Source organism: Budorcas taxicolor, chromosome 14, assembly GCF_023091745.1.
Source record: "Budorcas taxicolor isolate Tak-1 chromosome 14, Takin1.1, whole genome shotgun sequence".
Lineage (NCBI taxonomy): Eukaryota > Metazoa > Chordata > Mammalia > Artiodactyla > Bovidae > Budorcas > Budorcas taxicolor.
In genome coordinates this window covers 74,371,973-74,391,350 of record NC_068923.1, presented here as the reverse complement: position 1 = coordinate 74,391,350, position 19,378 = coordinate 74,371,973, and the positions used below count along the sequence as shown (strand labels likewise).

At 45.7% G+C, this 19,378-nt stretch overlaps 1 protein-coding gene across 1 annotated transcript in view; it reads left to right on the top strand.

Annotated features, from left to right (window-relative positions):
• The window catches only part of BAALC (BAALC binder of MAP3K1 and KLF4), an 89,100-nt gene that overhangs the window by 53,647 nt on the left and 16,075 nt on the right, over positions 1–19,378 (top strand). Inside the window, exon 2 of the mRNA XM_052651973.1 lies at positions 19,176–19,342. Coding sequence (XP_052507933.1) covers positions 19,176–19,342 — 167 coding nt within the window. The remainder of the gene's footprint in view (positions 1–19,175; positions 19,343–19,378) is intronic.

Sequence of the window (19,378 nt, the reverse complement as noted above, 5' to 3'; positions counted from 1 at the left end):
CCAAAGGCAAGGCTCTCCTGGCTGGACTCCCTGCCTCCAGGCTTAAGCCCTTTGAATGGATCCTCCATACTGTTCTCAGGCTGCCACTGCCCACAGGACGTCGTCCAAACTCCTTGACAAGGTTTGACACCCATGATTTGGCCTCTGCGTCTCTTTGGCCGATTTTGTTCTTTGCCACCAGTAATATGCCTTGGACATCTTTCTTGCCCACATCCTGAATATCTCCACCAAAGGGCAAGGACTGAGTCTCTCCTCCACTGCTGACTCCCAGCCCTAGAGTAGAGCCCAGCGCATCGGAGGAGTGCAGTAAATATTCCTGACCCTCTGGCCCCTGCTGTCTTCTCTGGCTCAGCACAGCGAAAGCCATTTCTTTTCAGCACAACAAAGGTCCATAGGTGGCCAAGCTCCAAATGATCTTTCCTTTAACAAAGGTGGGGCCCAGTGAGGGCTGGTGGATACTGTGTTTTATCTTTTATCCCTGTCATGTGTGTCACGTAACAGCTCTCTAATGACAGCATAGTAAAGAGACCCTCATCTGCCAGCCATGTGCTCTGTCATCTGGGGCTCCTATGTTAGCTCAACCTTCTGAGCTTTTCATGCGTCTCCTGGGCCCCATAGTCTCTGGGTCTTGGACTCTTTGCACGCGTGCGGGCTCAGTCGTGTCTGACTCTCTGCCACCCCATGGACTGAAGCCTGTCAAGCTTCCCTGTCCATGGGATTTTCCTGGCAACAATAATGGAGTGGGTTGCTATTTCTTTCTCCAAGGGATCTTTCCAACCCAGGGATCAAGCCCAGGTCTCCTGTACTGCAGGCAGATTCTTTACCATCTGAGCCACTAACGAAGTCTTGGACTCTTTAGGGGTTGCTGTGCCCTGACCGGATCTGAACAGAGCTGTGGTCTTGGCAGAGTTGGTCTTTGATAATACTCTCTTGTCCTCATCTCTTTTCTCCATTTTCTGTCACAGCCTAGTACCCCTCCCCCCACCCTATCCCTTTACTCTTGAGTAAAGATCTGGAATCAACATCTTGTTGTGCCTGGGGGTAGAAAGTTGAGAAATCAACCCTGACTGTGTGCCAGGCCCAGAGCCGGTCTCACCTGCCCTTTCTGCCTTTGATCACCAATCTTTGATGCAGATATCATAATTCTCATTCTTTACCCAAGAAAATTGAAGCTTAATGATGCTGAGTAGTGGAGCAAAGACAGAAACAGAGATAGGGACAAGATGTCTTTGGAGTCACACAGATCTGAGGATTGAGTCTTGGTTCCACCATTGGCAGACTGTTTGAGCAGGTTACTTGTCCTCTCTTAGATAGTGTCCTAGCCTGTAAAATGGGAATAATCAGAGCAAAGAGTTTGATACTTGGTAGCCTAAAAGGCAATGGCACCCCACTCCAGTACTCTTACCTGGAGAATTCCATGGACGGAGGAGCCCGGTAGGCTGCAGTCCATGGGGTCGCTGAGAGTCGGACACGACTGAAATGGCAACCCACTCCAGTGTTCTTTCCTGGAGAGTCCCAGGGATGGGGGAGCCTGGTGGGCTGCTGTCTATGGGGTTGCACAGAGTCGGACATGACTGAAGCGACTTAGCAGCAGCAGCAGCAGCAGCCCAAAAGGGGGAAAAAATGGAAAATGTTATTATTTAGTCACTTCAGAAAGGTCACACAGCTTGTAAGGGGTGGAGCTGGGATTTGAACCCAGGCCTGCGTGGCTGCAGATGCAGTGCCGCCCACTGTAGCAGACGCCTCTTGGACACATAGCTGCCAGTCACACCTGTTGAATTAATGTGTATTTAAGTCATTCAGCTCACAGACACTTGGGGCCCCCAGAGGTGCAGGCTCAAAATGGAGGCAGATGCAGAGATATGGAATAAAGGGAAAAATGCAATTCAATTCCTGCTTTATCTTACAAGAAAAGTATCACAAAAGAAGGAATTTTTAATTCTTTTCATTAAAAAATTAAAGTCATTATTGACAAATAAAATTGTAAGATACTTAAAGTATACTACATGACGGGCTTCCCTTGTGGCTCAGATGATAAAGAATCTACCTGCAATACAGGAGGCCCGGGTTTGATACTTGGGTCAGGAAGATCCCTGGAGAAGGGAATGGCTACACCCACTCCAGTATTCTTGCCTGGAAAATTACATGGACAGGGGAGCCTGATGGGCTACGGGCCTTGGGGTTGCAAAGAATCAGACATGACTGAGCGACTAACACACTGACTTGATATATATGTGCATTGTGAAAGAATTTTCCCGAGTGTAATTAATACATACTCATCACCTAAGTTTTACTGTATTAGCAAATTTCAGTAATACAATACGGTATTGTCAACTATAGTCACCATGCTGTGCTTTAGATCCTCAGATGTTATTCATCTAAAAGCTGATAGCTTGTACCCTTTTAACAACCTCTCCCTATTTCCCCCACCCTTAGCCCCTGGCAACCACTTTTCTACTCTCCAGTAGTAGTTTAGTCGCTAAGAAGTGTCTGACTCTTGTGACCCCATGGACTATAGCCTGCCAGGCTCCTCTGTCCATGGGATTCTCCAGGCATAAATACTGGAGTGGGTTGCCATTTCCTTCTCCAGGGGATCTTCCCAACCCAGGAATCGAACCCGGGCCTCTTGCATTGCAGCCAGATTGTTTACCGACTGAGCTATAAGGGAAGCCCTATCTACTCTCTATCTCCATGCGTTTAATTTGTTGTTGCTGTTAAGATTACACATATAAGTGATGTCATACAGTATCTGTCTTTCTTTGGCTTATTTCACTAAGCACAATGCCCTCCAGGTTCATCCACGTTGTCACAAATGGCAGGATTTTGGAAGGAGTTTACTTTTGATACATAACTAAACCTCTTTGAAATCCTCTGACTCAGATATTTTTTTTTTCTACAAACCTGGCAGTGACTCCCCTCTCCCTCCTCTTTCTGTCCCTGACATGGCTTTTTTGCTTCCTGCTTCTTCACCTAGACCCTAATAAATAAGTCAACCTTCAGTTCATTTTAGTCTCTCAATTGTGTCTGACTCTTTGCAACCGCATGGACTGCAGCATGCCAGGCTTTCTTGTCTATCACCAACCCCCAGAGTTTACTCAAACTCATGTCCATTGAGTAGGTGATGCCATCTAACCATCTCATCCTCTGTCGAACCCTTCTCCTCCTGCTTCCAATCTTTCCCAGCATCAGGGTATTTTCAAATGAGTCAGTTCTTCGAATCAGGTGGCCAAAGTATTAGACTTTCAGCTTCAGCATCAGTCCTTCCAATGAATATTCAGGACTGATTTCCTTTAGGATGAACTGGTTCGATCTCCTTGCAGTCTAAGGGACTCTCAAGAGTCTTCTCCAACACCACAGTTCAAAAGCATCAATTCTTCAGTGCTCAGCTTTCTTTATAGTCCAACTGTCACATCCATACATGACTGCTGGAAAAACCATAGCCTTGACTAGACGGACCTTTGTTGGCAAAGTAATGTCTCTGCTTTTTAATATGCTGTCTGGGTTGGTCATAACTTTTCTTTCAAGGAGTAAGCATCTTTTAATTTCATGGCTTCAGTCACCATCTGCAGTCAACCTAAGTCAACCTAATGTCTCCCTTTTCTTTGATTTCCTTTCCACCGGTTAATTACCTGGATTCTTCAACTCAGAAGCAAGGCATGAGGTCATTCTAGCGTACAAGAATCCTCTCTGCTTTTAAAAGATTAAGACAGGTGGAGAGAGGTGAATTTCAATTACCATGTTCTCTCTCCTGGAACTAACTACAATTTAAACCTTAGTGCTAATCATAGTATAAAAGATACTGGGGAAGGAATTTTAAGCATCACTGGGAAGTGGGAGCACTTTGGAGGCTGGGGGTGGTTCTTATTCTGCACAAAGTTGACCCTGTAGACCTTTCAGCCTGAACTCAAATGCCCAGAGGTCAGGGCCTTGGCACCTTTCCCATGTCCCATCCCAACCCCCATCAAAGCCCCTTCCCTGCAGCTAGGCAGCCATCTGTAGAGAGAGGAAAGGAAAGGCCAGTGTGACTCACCTCTTGCTTTACCATCGCCAGCCCCTAGGCAGCATTGCACTGCCCTGTCACCAGCCCTTCCTGTAGCTGGGTACAGGATGACCTTATTGCGCTGAGGTTGTGGGAGAACTGCTCTTGCCAGAGGGTCGTGACATTCATGATGAGGGAAAGCCATCCCTCCTTCCTGCAGCCTGAGCCTCGAAAGGGCAAGTGGACTTAAGAGTTTGCACTCAGCCCCAAATCCTGGAAAGACATCTGTCCTGATTGGGAGCTCCTGAGAGTCACAGTAACCTGAAGAGGGGTGTGGGGTGAGTGGCCAGCAGCCTTTAACAGGTCTCTCCTGGGGAGTCATTATGCTGTTTATGTGAGCTCTTTCCTCCACTTCCTGATACCGCCACAGTCATGGGAACCGCTGGCCTGTTGCACCTTTGCACTTGCTTCTTTGGGATTTCAGCTGTTCAGTCCATCACAGGAGGAAACACTGAACACACAGAGGTCTATATGACAGCTTCTTTCTAAGTGATGATTCTAGCTCTGGCAACCTGCTCAACGGTTCAGGACTCTTCCAACAAACATTTCTTGAATGCCTAATACATGCCAGATCTTGTCATGAACAAGACAGGTATGGTCCTTGGCTTTGTGGAGCAACCAGACTAGTGGAGCAGGCAGACCTGGAACAAAAAATTCCAACAGTGATGAATGGTGTGTACACACGTGTGTATATACACATGTGTATACACATGTGTGTATGTATCATGCAAAAATATAACAATAATAACATAGTATGTAATAAAGTTTTTTCTTTCCTGTATAAAAACTGTCATTCTTACATATTTATCATCTAATTGCTTTATTCCACTTATTATTATATACTGATGGAGTAGGAAATGGCAACCAACTCCAGTATTCTTTCCTGGAAAATGCTATGGACAGAGGAACCTGGCAGGCTACAGTCCATGCAGTTGCAGAGAATCAAACACCACTGAGCTTGCAAAGAAAGAGATTATATACTGGATTTTTACCTACATAAATCTTTATGCTTTTTAAATTACTGTATAGAATTTCACAATGTAGGTAAAACACAGTTAATTTAGTAATTATCCAACTAATGAATGGCTACGCTGATTCCATTTTTCACTGTTATAGGGGTGTAAAGAATGTCCTCAACAGGCCTGGGTGCCAATGTAAAGAGATTTTCTACAGTAGATAGAAAGTAGTAGTAGTAGACTCTTTCTAAGTAGTAGACTCAGAAAATGCTGAGTCAAGGGGGACTTCCCTGGGTGCCCAGTGGTTAAGAATCCAGGCTTCCACTGCATGGGGTGCGGGGTGGGAGGGGAGTGGTCCTGGGTTTGATCCCTGTTCTGGAAACTAAAATCCCACATGCCTCAAGGTGCAGCCAGCAAAAGAAATTTAAAAAAGAAATTGCTGAGTCATGATGTGCACAATTCTAAACTTGCCTAAATTCTACCAGTGGTCCTCCAAAATAGATAGTTCGATTTGCACTCCCACCAGCAATTTATGAGAGAATTCACTCGCTGACACCTTTCAACATTTAATATTATCAGACTTCTTAACTTTTGCCACTCTGAAGGGTGAGAAATGATACCTTGTTATTTAAATTTTGCATGGGTCTATTTTCCAGTAATTCTTAAATAAGCTATTGAATTTCTAATTAAATTACAGAAGCAGGAAGGATTCAGGCAGGCAGGCCTTTTCCATCCTCCAAGGACAGCCCAGTGCTGGTAGGCACAGAGGAGGTGCTCGGAGATGCTAGAGAATTGATTTGATTGCTTTGGATAATTTTAAATTTCCAAGAATTAAAATTTCAATTCAGTTGACCTAAATCTCCTGATTCTGATTGACCCAAATGTATTTCTTATATCTAATGAGGTTTTATCACTAAATTTCTAATGTCTACCTAAGAGAACAATTCAGTACCAGCTAAAGCTGGCCTTCAAGAGCCTGCTGTAAAAGCAAGTTGTACTAAATTTAGAAATGTCAAGGAATTAAAAAAAAAAAAAAGCAAGAAACCAGCTGCCCCTTCCTTAAAGGGCTATCCATCCCCAAAGTGACTGAATCAAGGCAAAAAGAAAACAGGCGAGAAAATTGCATTGGAAGACTTCCCTGAGGACAATTTCACCAGCTAAGCAGATGTCCAGGGCAGGCTGAGGAGACAAGCATGGAGCCAGCCACCTTTGGAGCCGTGTGAGAGGTAACCCCTGGGGTGTTTTTAAATCCCTGACTGATTAGATCTGCAGACGTTGTGGAAAAAAGCCAGGCCACAAGCAGGATATGTTGTCTGAACACATAAGGATGTGGGGTAAGAAAAAACAATCAAAGTAAGCCTCCCCTTTCAAGCTTGCTTACCAAAAAATGGGACCATGATGGGCAGGGCCTTGGCCAAGGAATGTCACAGCCCTTGGAGGGGACCTGTCCCACCTGACTCCTGGGACTTCCTTCTGAGGCATCGGTTCGTCGCCCTGTTCTGTGATAAGGACACCGCTGTTCAGGGTTCCTGGGGTTGCTCAGATAAACAATTCTCTGAAGAGGCAATTTCAGCCTGAGTAGGATGGTGGGCTCCAGACCAGGCCATGTGGGTGAGGAAGGGGGCATCAGATACGTGATGGATGTGACTTACTGTCTTGCAAACGCCCTTCTGCCTTGCCTCGCCCTTCATCCCTCATAGAGAATTATGTCTACACCAGTTCAATTTCTTGTCTTCCTTCTGCCACCAATGAGAATTCAATCTTTCCCTCCATCCCTGGTATTCCTTCTGGTGTGGAAGTGGGGGACTTAGAAGAGACAGGGAGGGGCGGTAAGAAAAGGAAGGTGGGCTGTGGGAGGCCTGAGCTGCAACCCTGCTGGGCTCTAAGCCTCAGGTGTAACCCAGCACCCAGCGTAGCGCCTGGCACGTAATAGGCACTGTGTGTTGTGTTAGTTGCTCAGTCGTGCACCACTCTTTGTGACCCCATGGACTGCAGCCCGCCAGGCTCCTCTGTGCATGGAATCCTCCAGGCAAGAATATTGGAGTGGGTTGCCATGCCCTCCTCCAGGGGATCTTCCTGACCCAGGGATCAAAGCCAGATGTCCTGCATTGCAGGCAGATTCTTTACTGTCTGAGTCACCAGCGAAGCCCCAGTAGGCACTGAATATTTTTCAAATGATTGGTTAATTGAAAGACAGATGATAAAAGTGTAAGTGATCTATGAAGAGGAAGAAGCAGATGAAGGAGGAATAAGGCTGAGTAGAAATGGTGATAGGTAAGGGGGGAAATGGAGCAGGATTAGGGCCTCATCTCATTTTTTAAAAGCTGTATGTTTAAGCAGTGAAAAATGTTTGGGGACATAGTAGGTAAAACGTCAACTAACAGCTATCCCTGGTTGGTGGGATTATGAATAATTTTCATTTTCTTATGTATTTTTTTACCAATATAGTCAATTTTCTATATGAAATATCTATTTCTCATACAAGCAAACTATAAACATTTATTTATAAAAGGAAAGACATTTATTTTATAAAAGGAAAAGCGAGGTGATACAGTCCCCTCAAAATTGAGTTATTGATGTCCCAACCCCCAGTACCTCAGAATATGATTATATTTAGAGGCAGACTCTTTAAAGAGGTAATTAAGGTAAAATTAGGTCATGAATTCTATTGTTTTAAACCACTCAGCCTGTGGTACTTTGTTGTGATGGCCCTAGCAAGCTAATACACAAGGGAGACATTTTTAAAGTTTAAGATAATTATTCAGTACATTTGTAACTTACGTAATACTGCGTTGTACTTCAGCTATACTTCAATTAAAGAATATTTCTTCGATACAGACAAAAATAACTTTGTAACTTCATAACTACCAAAAAAAAATAGAAAAATTTTTCAAGGAAAGACAAAATGAACAGAGAATAATATCAGAGAAGTGTTTTGGGCAATTTGGGAGGAAGACTATGGAAAAGCATATGGCATTGTTATGTTCATAGCATAGCAGTATTGTGTACCTTTGAAACAATAAGCTCTTTGATGGGAGAGAGAGGTGAGTTTTTATTAGAGAGTCGAGACAGCCCCAAGGTAATTAACTCAGAGATATGGCCGTCCCCTCCCTGGAGTATCTACTCTGTAATGATCTCTGAGCAGAGGTGGAAGCTTCAAGGAAGGGAGGTGCCACCGAGGGGATCAAAGTGAGAGCAAAGGCCAAGACCGACAGGTTCTAAGGGTATTGGTCAGGAGAAGAAAAGGAAGACTGTGAGTTTTCCTTTTGGCTACCTCCCAGTTTATTGCTTGTTTGTGATCTCCTGAGTGTCTCATTCGGAGAAGGCAATGGCACCCCACTCCACTACTTTTGCCTGGAAAATCCCATGGGGAGAGAATCCTGGTAGGCTGCAGTCCATGGGGTCGAGAAGAGTCGGACACGACTGAGCGACTTCACTTTCATGCATTGGAGAAGGAAATGGCAACCCACTCCAGTACTCTTGCCTGGAGAATTCCAGAGACAGGGAAGCCTGGTGGGCTGCTGTCTATGGGATCACACAGAGTCGGACACCACTGAAGCGACTTAGCAGCAGCAGCAGAATGTCTCATTGGGGAGAGAATTCAGGCTCCCAGTTCATTGCTTGTGTGCACTCTCCTGAGTGTCTCTTTGGGGAGAGAATTCAGGGGTGATTTCACTGGGGACAGATGACACTTTCCTTCCTTCTTGGGGCCCGCTGCTCTCAACAGATGTCTTTCTTGCACACTGCTGGGTATCACGGCAGGGGACAAGGGGAGCCGTTTTCACCACCAAGCCCCACAGGCAAGGGCAGGTGTGGCAGGCTGGAGCTCCATCTCCGGGGCTCTCCCAGGTGGGACTCCTGACCTTCGGGGAATGAGAAGTGAGTACTGCCGGCATCCTTATGGACTTGAAGTCCATCGGTCGGTCTCTCTCCCTGACTGTTGCTGTTCAAATCCAAATGTGCTCTGTTTTCTCAAGATGATATACCATTCTAAAATGTGTTGCTCACCATTTTTTAAATTACAGCTCATTGAGCTATAATTCACATACCATACAATTCACCTATTTCAAGTGTACAATTAAATGGCTGCTCATATATTCTCAGAACTCTGCAACCATCCCCACAATTTTAGAACATTTTCATCACTTAAAAAGAATCCTGTATCTATTAACAGGCACTCGTCATTGCCCCTCCAACCTCCCCAGCTCCAGGCAACCACTAATCTACATTTCTGTCTATAGAGTTGCCTCTTTTCTGATCTTTTCTCATAAATGGAATCATACCATATGTGGCCTTCTGTAACTGGCTTCTTTCACTTAGCATAATGTTGTCAAGGTTTACCAATGTTGCAACTTGTCTCAGTATTTCATTGTGTTTGCTGCTAAGTAATAATCTACTGTAGGTATATACCATATTTTATTCATCCATCAGCTGGTGGATTTTTAGGGTATTTCCACCTTGGGGCTGTTATAATGCTGCTGTGAACATTCATGTACAAGTCTTTGTGTGGATATAGGTTTTCATTTCTCTTGAGGGTATACTTAAGCCTGGAATTTCTGGGTCCTGTGGCAACTATGTCTAACCTTTGGAGGATCGGCCAGACTGATTTCTAAAGTGACTGGACCATTTTACGTTCCCATTCGCAGTATAAAAGTGTTCTAAATTCTCCACATCTTCATCAAAAGTTGTCATTATTTGTCCTTTTTTATAGCCATTCCATTGGGTTTGAAGTGATATTGTGGTTTTGATTTGTATTTTCCTGGTAACTAGTGACCTTGAACATCTTTTCACGTGCTTATTAACTGTTAGCGTATCTTTTTTGGAAAACTGTCTATTCACCTCCTTTGCCTATGTTTTAATTGAGCTGTATGTCTTTTTATTGTGGAGTTGTGTGCTTTGGGTAGTAAGACTCCCTTGCTGCTGCTGCTGCTAAGTCGCTTCAGTCGTGTCCGACTCCGTGCGACCCCAGAGACGGCAGCCCACCAGGCTCCCCCATCCCTGGGATTCTCCAGGCAAGAGTACTGGAGTGGGTTGCCATTTCCTTCTCCAATGCATGAAAGTGAAGTCGCTCAGTTGTGTCCAACTCTTCGAGACCCCATGGACTGCAGCCTACCAGGCTCCTCCGTCCATGGGATTTTCTAGGCAAGAGTACTGGAGTGGGGTGCCATCGCCTTTTCCGAAGACTCGCTTACCAGATATCTAATTTCAAAAATTGTTCTCCTATTCAGTGAATTGTCTTCTCACTTTACACATGGTATCCTTTGAAGCACAAAAGTTTAAAATTTTGATGATCTGTAATTTATCTACATTTTATTCTTGTTGCTTTTGGGGTCATTTTTAAGAAACCATTGCCTAATCCAAGGTTGTGAAAATTTACATCAATGTTTTCTTTTATTTTTTTTTCAATGTTTTCTTTTAAGTGTTTAATAGTTGAAGCGATTACATTTAGATCTTTGATCCACTTTGGGTTAACTTTTGTATATCGTGAGAAACAAGGCCCAACTTCAGTCTTTTTTGTGTAGATATTCAGTTATCCCATACACTTGAAAAAACAATTCTTTCCCCTTCCTTCCCCAAAATCAAGTGACAGTGATTGTAAGGGTTGCTAATCATTTTAAAGATTTTCTTATACCAGTCACACAAAAAGTCATACGTAGGGACTTCCCTGATGATCCAGTGGTTAAGAATCTGCCTTACAATGCAGGTGACTCCGGTTCAATCCTTGGTCGGAGAGTTAAGATCCCACAGGCTTGGGAGCAACTAAGCCTTCAAGCCACATCTAGAGAGTTCCATGTGTTGCAATGAAAACTCCTGCCTGCTGCAACCAAAACCTGAGCAGCCAAATAAATAAATAAATATTTTCCAAAAGTCACATATAAGCTTCTTACACATCATGTGTGTAATCAGAAATTACCCACAAGCATGAAGAAATGACAAACACCTTCCCATTCTAGTTCATTTTGAAAAATTGAGGAAACAAATTCTCAGTAAGTGGCTGGGTAGTTGCAGTTTATTTAACTTATAACTCAGTTCAGACAGACTTATCATCAGCCACATATTCAGAGCCTGAGCCCAGATAGTGTTTGGTGAGCCAGAATTTTATCTGATGTGACTTTAGAAGATTCTTCCCAAACAGACTGCTTATGACTCAGCATTTTGGATTTTGGGCGTTGAGGGAATGACTTGCAGGTGGTTTCAGTGACTGAAATCTGTGATCACCTTCAACAAGGGTTAAGGAGAAACGGCCCTTTGTCCTGCTTCCCGCACAGTTCCTGGCTATCTTTTTTAACTTCTATGCTCTGCCCCTCTCCCAGTTCCATTTTCAAAAATAGCAAGAAACTGGCAAGAAGTCCTGGGTTGCAATTTGTCATCCAGCTTTGGACACAGCTGTTTCCCCTCTTCTGGCAGAGTCAGTGATTTGGCTTGTCTTCTGGATGGAATGAACATTTTGTGAAGGGTGTCCAAAAAGGACATACCCCAGGGGCACACAAATGTCCCTCAATTTACTGCTACAGATTTCACTGTGGAAAGAAATGGCGGTAGGCATTTTTCAGTGAACCTTAAAAACTAGCAGGAGTGTTGATCTCTATGCCAGGAGCGTAGAAGTGTAGTCTTTAGAATTCCTTGCCTCAGAATCACTGGAGGTGGGGAAGGATGGAAAGAGCTTGTTAAAATGTATATTCCTGAGCCCCCAGTGAATCAGAAGTTCTGGGGTGGGGGTGGATGTAAGGACCTGTATTTTAACAGGGACTTTAGGTGGCTCTCTTGGGCTTCCCTTGTGGCTCAGCTGGTAAAGAATCTGCCTGCCATACGGGAGACCTGGGTTCGATCCCTGGGTTGGGAAGATCCCCTGGAGAAGGGAAAGGCTCCCCACTCTAGTATTCGGCCTGGAGAATTTCATGGACTGTAAAGAGTCGGACACGACTGAGTGACTTTTTCTTTCACTTAGGTGGCTCTCACAAACACTAAAATCTGAGAACTGCCTCCTTGGGAGCTTTTCCTCGAAGGTAATGTGAATGAATACTTGCTGAGACCACCAGCTTTGGACATATACAGAACCAGAGTTAAACTTCAGTTTCTTTTCCTACAAAATAAGGTTCACTCCCCCAGGTCCCAGGTAGGAGAGGGCTGGCCTGGAGGAGGGATGCGGATGAAGCTTGGGATCTAGTACAACGCAACTTTCACAACAGTGTCCCCCCAGTCTGGGTGACTTGGCACCCTATAGGGTTGCCAGATAAAATTCAGGACACCTGGTTAACTTGAATTTCAGAAAAACAATAATAGTTTTTCAGTGTAACTGTGGCAATAATGCCAAGGTGAGTTTCCAGGGTCCAGGGGCTGCTAGGACAAGCTCCACAGAAGGATTTGGGACATTGTTCCTCGATTGACAGCCTCTGTGTCTTAGTCTCCAGCCCTTCCAGATATTCTGTGAGCTTCTCGGATTATTTAAATGAATCACTTTTTGACTTTAATTCACTGGCGTCAATTTTTGTTGACGCTCTGCACTCTGACTGATAGAGCATCTGTAGCTCCCTACGCAACAGCTTACCATCTATTCTCTCTTACCATCACTCCTCTGAGCTCCCCTCGAAGCCACCAGGAGCCTCCCAGTGACACAGTCTCTCTGGCTTTTCTTGATTCTATACCCTTTTCTGGTGGAGGAGTGTGTAGAGGACACAGGCACCCATGGAAACTCTACTGGAAGGGAGCTAGGAAAGTAAAGGCCCTACCTCAGCGTGCCTCTGCAGAGACCCCGGCTCAATAGCTCGTGATGCCCACTGGCACCCAACTAGAAGCCAGTGGGCAAGGGAGCCTGTGAATATGGCGCTTTTCAAGTCAGAGTTCTAGGACCTGGAGCAGGGCGAAGACGAGGGGAAGGTCAGTGTGATGAGCAGAAAGAACATATTGAGCATGCAGGGTATATATGCTGTCTTAGGTTTGGTTCTCCTGAAGCAGAGCCCGAGATGGGGATTGTATGCAGCTGACTCCTGGAGATACTCCTGGGAGGAGAACCATGTGAGGGAGGGAGCCTGGGAAGCAGGGTGGGCCAGGGGAGGGCGCTGGGCAAAGATGTGTTAGTTTCAGGATGAGTCTAGTCCCAGCTTCCTCCCCTGAGTTACTTTGGAGAAGTTTTTTGTAGAAATTATCCTGCTCAGAGGCTGGGTGCTGGGCTCTTATACACACACCCCTACACACTTTTTATTGGCCGTGGACTATACCTGACATAATCAACCAAGCCTCTCCCGGTGAGGGGGCCTCCTTTGACCAAGGACAGGCCTTAGGAGAAGGGGGCAGGCATGAGCTGTTGGCTGCCAGCATGCACCACAGCTGGGGTCAGATAACTGAACCTGGGTGGGGGCACCAGTAGCATCTGTCAGAAGGACATCACCTCCTTGTTATCTCTGCATGATGAGGTAAAAATTCTTTTCCCCTTGTGTAATTTTATAGTTGACAGGTTTTCTAATATTGAGTCTTATTATTTTTGGAACTAGACACGTCAAATTAAATCCATGCAGTGAAACCACCTGATGGATTGTAGGCATACATATCCTTGACCCCCTGCAGTGACCTCTTGACCACACTGAGCAGATGGTCCTGCTCACTGGCAATGCCAGGCTCCAAGCTTGGCCCTGTTTTACTGCTTATGATCAGGGATTTTCTTATTTATCAGATTCAGTATGAGCTTCCCAGGTGGTTTGGTGGTAAAGAGTCTGCCAGCCAGTGAAGGAGACACGGGTTCAATCCCTGGATTGGGAAGATCCCCTGGAGCAGGAAGTGGCAACCCACTCCAGTATTCTTGTCGGGAAAATTCCATGGACAGAGGAGCCTGGTGGGCTACAGTCCATGGTGTCGCAAAGAGTTAGACACAACTGAACAACTGAGCACACACACACACACACACACGCATCAGGCTCAGTGGGCCAGTCGTTGAGCTCTTCATAGACCCTGCTTGTGTGACTCATAGATCAAGAATGTAATTAATATGGCTGATAGAGGGGGCACCTGAGCAGTCGAGGCGGCTGGTGTTGGACCTTAAATAATAATAAGAGCAAAGTGACATGCATGCTCAATCACTTCAGTCATGTCCGACTCTTTGCGACCTTGTGGACTATAGCCCACCAGGCTCCTCTGTCCATGGGGATTCTCCAGGAAAAAAATACTGGAGTGGGTTGCTATGCCCCCCTCCAGGGAATCTTACCAACTTGGGAATCAAACTCACATCTGCCTGCATCTCCAGCATTGCAGGCAGATTCTTTACCCTCTGAGCCATCTGGGAAGCCCACGTGCCAAACACATTCAGTTCAGTTCAGTCAGTTCAGTTCAGTCGCTCAGTCGTGTCCGACTCTTTGCGACCCCATGAATCGCAGCACGCCAGGCCTCCCTGTCCATCACCAACTCTCAGAGTTCACTCAGACTCACGTCCATCGAGTCAGTGATGCCATCCAGCCATCTCATCCTCTGTCATCCCCTTCTCCTCCTGCCCCCAATCCCTCCCAGCATCAGAGTCTTTTCCAATGGGTCAACTCTTCGCATGAGGCGGCCAAAATACTGGAGCTTCAGCTTTAGCATCATTCCTTCCAAAGAAATCCCAGGGTTGAGCTCCTTCAGAATGGACTGGTTGGATCTCCTTGCAGTCCAAGGGACTCTCAAGAGTCTTCTCCAACACCACAGTTCAAACGCATCAATTCTTCGGCGCTCAGCCTTCTTCACAGTCCAACTGTCACATCCATACATGACCACAGGAAAAACCATAGCCTTGACTAGACGGACCTCAGTCGGCAAAGTAATGTCTCTGCTTTTGAATATACTCTCTAGGTTGGTCATAACTTTTCTTCCAAGGAGTAAGCGTCTTTTAATTTCATGGCTGCAGTCACCATCTGCAGTGATTTTGGAGCCCCCAAAAATAAAGTCTGACACTGTTTCTACTGTTTCCCCATCTATTTCCCATGAAGTGATGGGACCAGATGCCATGATCTTCGTTTTCTGAATATTGAGCTTTAAGCCAACTTTTTCTCTCTCCTCTTTCACTTTCATCAAGAGGCTTCTTAGTTTCTCTTCACTTTCTGCCATAAGGGTGGTGTCATCTGCATATCTGAGGTTCTTGATATTTCTCCCGGCAATCTTGATTCCAGCTTGTGTTTCTTCCAGTCCAGCTTTTCTCATGATGTACTCTGCATAGAAGTTAAATAAGCAGGGTGACAATATACAGCCTTGACGTACTCCTTTTCCTATTTGGAACCAGTCTGTTGTTCCATGTCCAGTTCTAACTGTTGCTTCCTGACCTACATATAGATTTCTCAAGAGGCAGGTCAGGTGGTCTGGTATTCCCATCTCTTTCAGAATTTTCCACAGTTTATTGTGATCCACACAGTCAAAGGCTTTGGCATAGTCAATAAAGGAGAAATAGATGTTTTTCTGGAACTCTCTTGCTTTTTCCATGATCCAGCGGATGTTGGCAATTTGATCTCTGGTTCCTTTGCCTTTTCTAAAACCAGCTTGAACATCAGGGAGTTCACGGTTCACATATTGCTGAAGTCTTAGAACCTTAATATGTGTTGTCTTGTTTAACCCTTACAATAGCCCAGGAAGTGGGAATTATTCTTCCCATTTAATCGTTGAGGAAGTCCCTAGACTGAGGATTAAGAAGGAGCTCTAACTTTTGTTCAGCCACCAGTGAAAACTGAAAACACTAGACCAAATGAATGGCAATGTTTCTAGGAGTCGTGAGCCTCAGCAGAGACATGCAGGGAGTCAGTGTGCTGCTGAGAGGGTAGGACTGACCATATGCACCGCAGCCATAGCAGCTCTGCCTCAATCTGTGTTGTCAGGACTGGCTCTTCCTGGGGGTGCCACCAGGGCAGCCCCACAGGGCCTGCCAGGCTCAGAAGGGGTCTGTGCTTAGGATTTAATGCCCTGCAGGTGCCATGCTGAAATTCTTAATAGTTCTGTCTAAATTTGCGTTTTGTAAGTGAAATACTACGGGACAGTAGAACAGGTGCCAGGAGCTTGGAGCTCTGCCTTGTGCCCGGTCCCACTTCCTGTTGCCTCTCGGCTTCTGTGTTCTCCACTGTCTGCTCTTGGCCAAGTTGCTTTTTCTTTTTTCCAGTCCATCACAGACAAATAAATGGTCCTATGTATATGATTAACACCCAGCTTGCAGCAATTGTGACTAACCTCATGAGTTTGACAACACCGAAACTGGTCTATACCCTCTTCAACCAGACAAGTTCAGTCTGACAGGTTCACCCTTGGGTGTTCCAGTGATGTCAGATGGTCATTTGTTGTTGTTGCTCAGTTGTGTCCAACTCTTTGAGACCCCATGGACTGCAGCATGACAGGCTCCCCTGTCCCTTACTATCTCCTGGAGCTTGCTCAAGTTCATGTACATTGAGTCAGTGATGCCATCCAACCATCTCATCCTCTGTCATCCCCTTTTCCTGCTGCCCTCAATCTTTTCCAGCATCAGGGTCTTTTCCAGTGAGTAGGCTTTACACATCAGGTGGCCAAAGTATTAGAGGTTCAGCGTCAGCTTCAGCATCGGTCCTTCCGATGAATATTCAGGGTTGATTTCCTTTACGATCGACTGGTTTCATCTCCTTGCAGCCCAAGGGACTATCAAGAGTCTTCGCCAGCACCACAATTCGAAAGCATCAATTCTTCCATGCTCAGCCTTCTTTATGGTCCAGCTCTCACATCCGTACATTTCCAAATGCTTGTGTTCAGTTCTTATAGTTATCCCACAGCAGACCAGTAACAACAGTGGACCATGATAAGAAGCTCTGCTTTAGACTCTTCTGTGGGTGCCAGGATCCTGGAATTACCCGTCCAAATCACACAGACCTGCTTCCAGGGTCTTCATGGGCCTCTTCACCTGAGTCATTCTCCTGGTTTGCGGTTTGCATTTCCCTAGGCCGAGGGGCAGCTGTTTGCAGGGGGCAGTGGGGATGGAGATTGAGTATGTATGCTGGGGTGTCTGCATATGCGTTTGAAGCACTGCTGATGCAGGATGGAGGGAGGATGGGAAGAGAAGGGGGGCAGGCTGCCAGCTGGTGGAGGAAGAGGAGCACAAAGATTTGGGGTGAGCCCAGCTGAAGGAATCCAGCCATTTCTCAACACATCTGGAACTTATCCAGAGTGCCTGCCAGTCAGGAAACTTTCGATTAGGCATCTTCCATTTTGACTTAGTGTTTTGAATTTGGATTTCTATCCTGTGACCATGGTCAGGAGCCTCCTAGCACTTTGCAGAGCAGGTGGGTGGCATGTGGACATGTGTGTCCTTCAGGTCCCTCCCTTAGCTGCACGGAGACTGCAGCCTCATCAGCTCTGCCCCTCCCTCTCTTAGTGTATCAGATACACAGCTTCTGATGCCTGCCTCGTGCCAGATTTCTCAACACTCTGGGAAAGGATTTTGTTTATTTTCCTTAAGTTTGAAAGCAAACACCCCAAAATTAAGACCCCCAAAGTAACACCCCAACACCCCAAAAGTAAGACAGGCAAAGACTCAAAAATTTAAACACACACACACAATTAGCCAATAGGCATATAAGTAATATATCTTATGTTTAACATTTTATTTGTAAAGGATATTATGAATGATCCAAATGAACGGCTGGATAAAGAGGTACACAGGGCAGGGTCTGAAAGAGTTCTAAGCACAGGATCTGAGCTGTGGAGCTGGGGTGTGCCACCCTCCCAGCATCTGTATGCTTTCACCAACTTGGAAGCTCCCCCAAACACTGTCACGTAGGGATGTTTAGGGAGGTTTAATCACGTAGGCATCATCAGTTACTAACTCAAGTCCCCAGTCCCTCTTCCCTCCCCAGAGGTTGGAAGGTGGGGCTGAAAGTTCCAAGCTCCTACTCAAGGTCAGGTCTTCCTGGCAACCAACCCTGAAGGGGGCCACCAGGAGTGGCCTCCTTAGAACAAATAGCGCTCCTCTCTTTCCTGTCACTCATGAAATTCCAAGGAGTTTGGGAGCTCTGCGTCAGGAAACATGAGCAAATATAAAATGTTGTCATCGAAGGTGCTGCTGTCCCCGTTATTACTCGGGAAATGATAAGGGTTTTAGAAGCTCTGTGCCGGGAACCGGGGACCAAGACCAAATGTATGTTTCTTTTTGTATCACAACGTCCTACCCTCACAGACGGCTCCGTCATTGCCGACTGGCCTTGGAGGAGCAGAGGGACTGGCCTGCCCGGCTGCCCTGGGCCTCCCTGTGGCCATCACAGCTTCTGCTGTCTTCCTGTCTCGCCCTTGCCACCCCCACCCCCAGTGCTCCCTGGACCACCTTTTGTCTTTTCAATTAAATACTCTTTATCCATGAAGTCCTCCTCTTGCTTTTCTTTTTCCTTTTTTTCTTTTTTTTGGCCTCCCCCCACAACTTGTGGGATCTTAGTTCCCTGACTGACCAGGGATTGGTCGCCCTCAGCAGTGACAGCTCGGAGTCCTAACCACTGCACCACCAGGGAATTCCACCCTCTTGCTTTTCACTGAGGCCATATTTAAACTTCATTCTGTCCTTTCTTGGCCTTTGCTGGGAGGAACCACATACTCAGTCCAACACCTTGAAATGGAATTATGTAAAAAACAATGTGTTACCTTCAAACTAGTAATCCCACCTCTAGGAATTTATCCTAGGAGATAATTAAGAATAAAACTTTAGCCCCACTGGCTTTCATCGCTGTAACATTTGATGTGAAAAGGTAAAAATAAATATCCAATTAGAGGGCATTAGTTAAATAAATAGTGACATATCCATACAGTGACAGACCAGACAAAGTGTATGGCAGAATACTTAAGGGTGTGGGAAAATGTCAATGATGTATTATTAAGTAATAATTTGAGGTTACAAAATTATTTTAAAGTCTCATTTTTGTAAAAACGGAGACTTGTCTGGTGGTTAAGACTACAGGCTTTCAACACACAGGGGTTACCGGTTCGATCCCTGGTCAAGGAAATAAGACTGCACGTGGCATGCCATGTGGTCAAAAATTATTTTTTTAATTTTTTTTTAAAAAGGAAGAGGAAAAAACCCATACGTCTTCTTATAGAAAAATGTAGCTCTGCATGATGGGATTTCTGGGTGACATTTATTTCTTCATTTCTGCTGTCTTGGGGATTGTTTGCAGCAACTGCCATAGGCAAGACTCTAGTCCCATGCTCTGCTTCCCTCCCCGCAGGTGTGCTGGAAGATGGTGTGACCTCCAACGGCATGCCCCGATCGACAGCCCCGAGTGGAATATCCAACCCAGAGAAGAAGATGAGCTGTGGGACCCAGTGCCCGAACCCTCAGAGCCTCAGCTCAGGCCCCCTGGCCCAGAAACAGAACAGCCTGCGAACCGCAGAGGTAGGTCACAGCCGCAGAACAGACTGGGGACCGGAG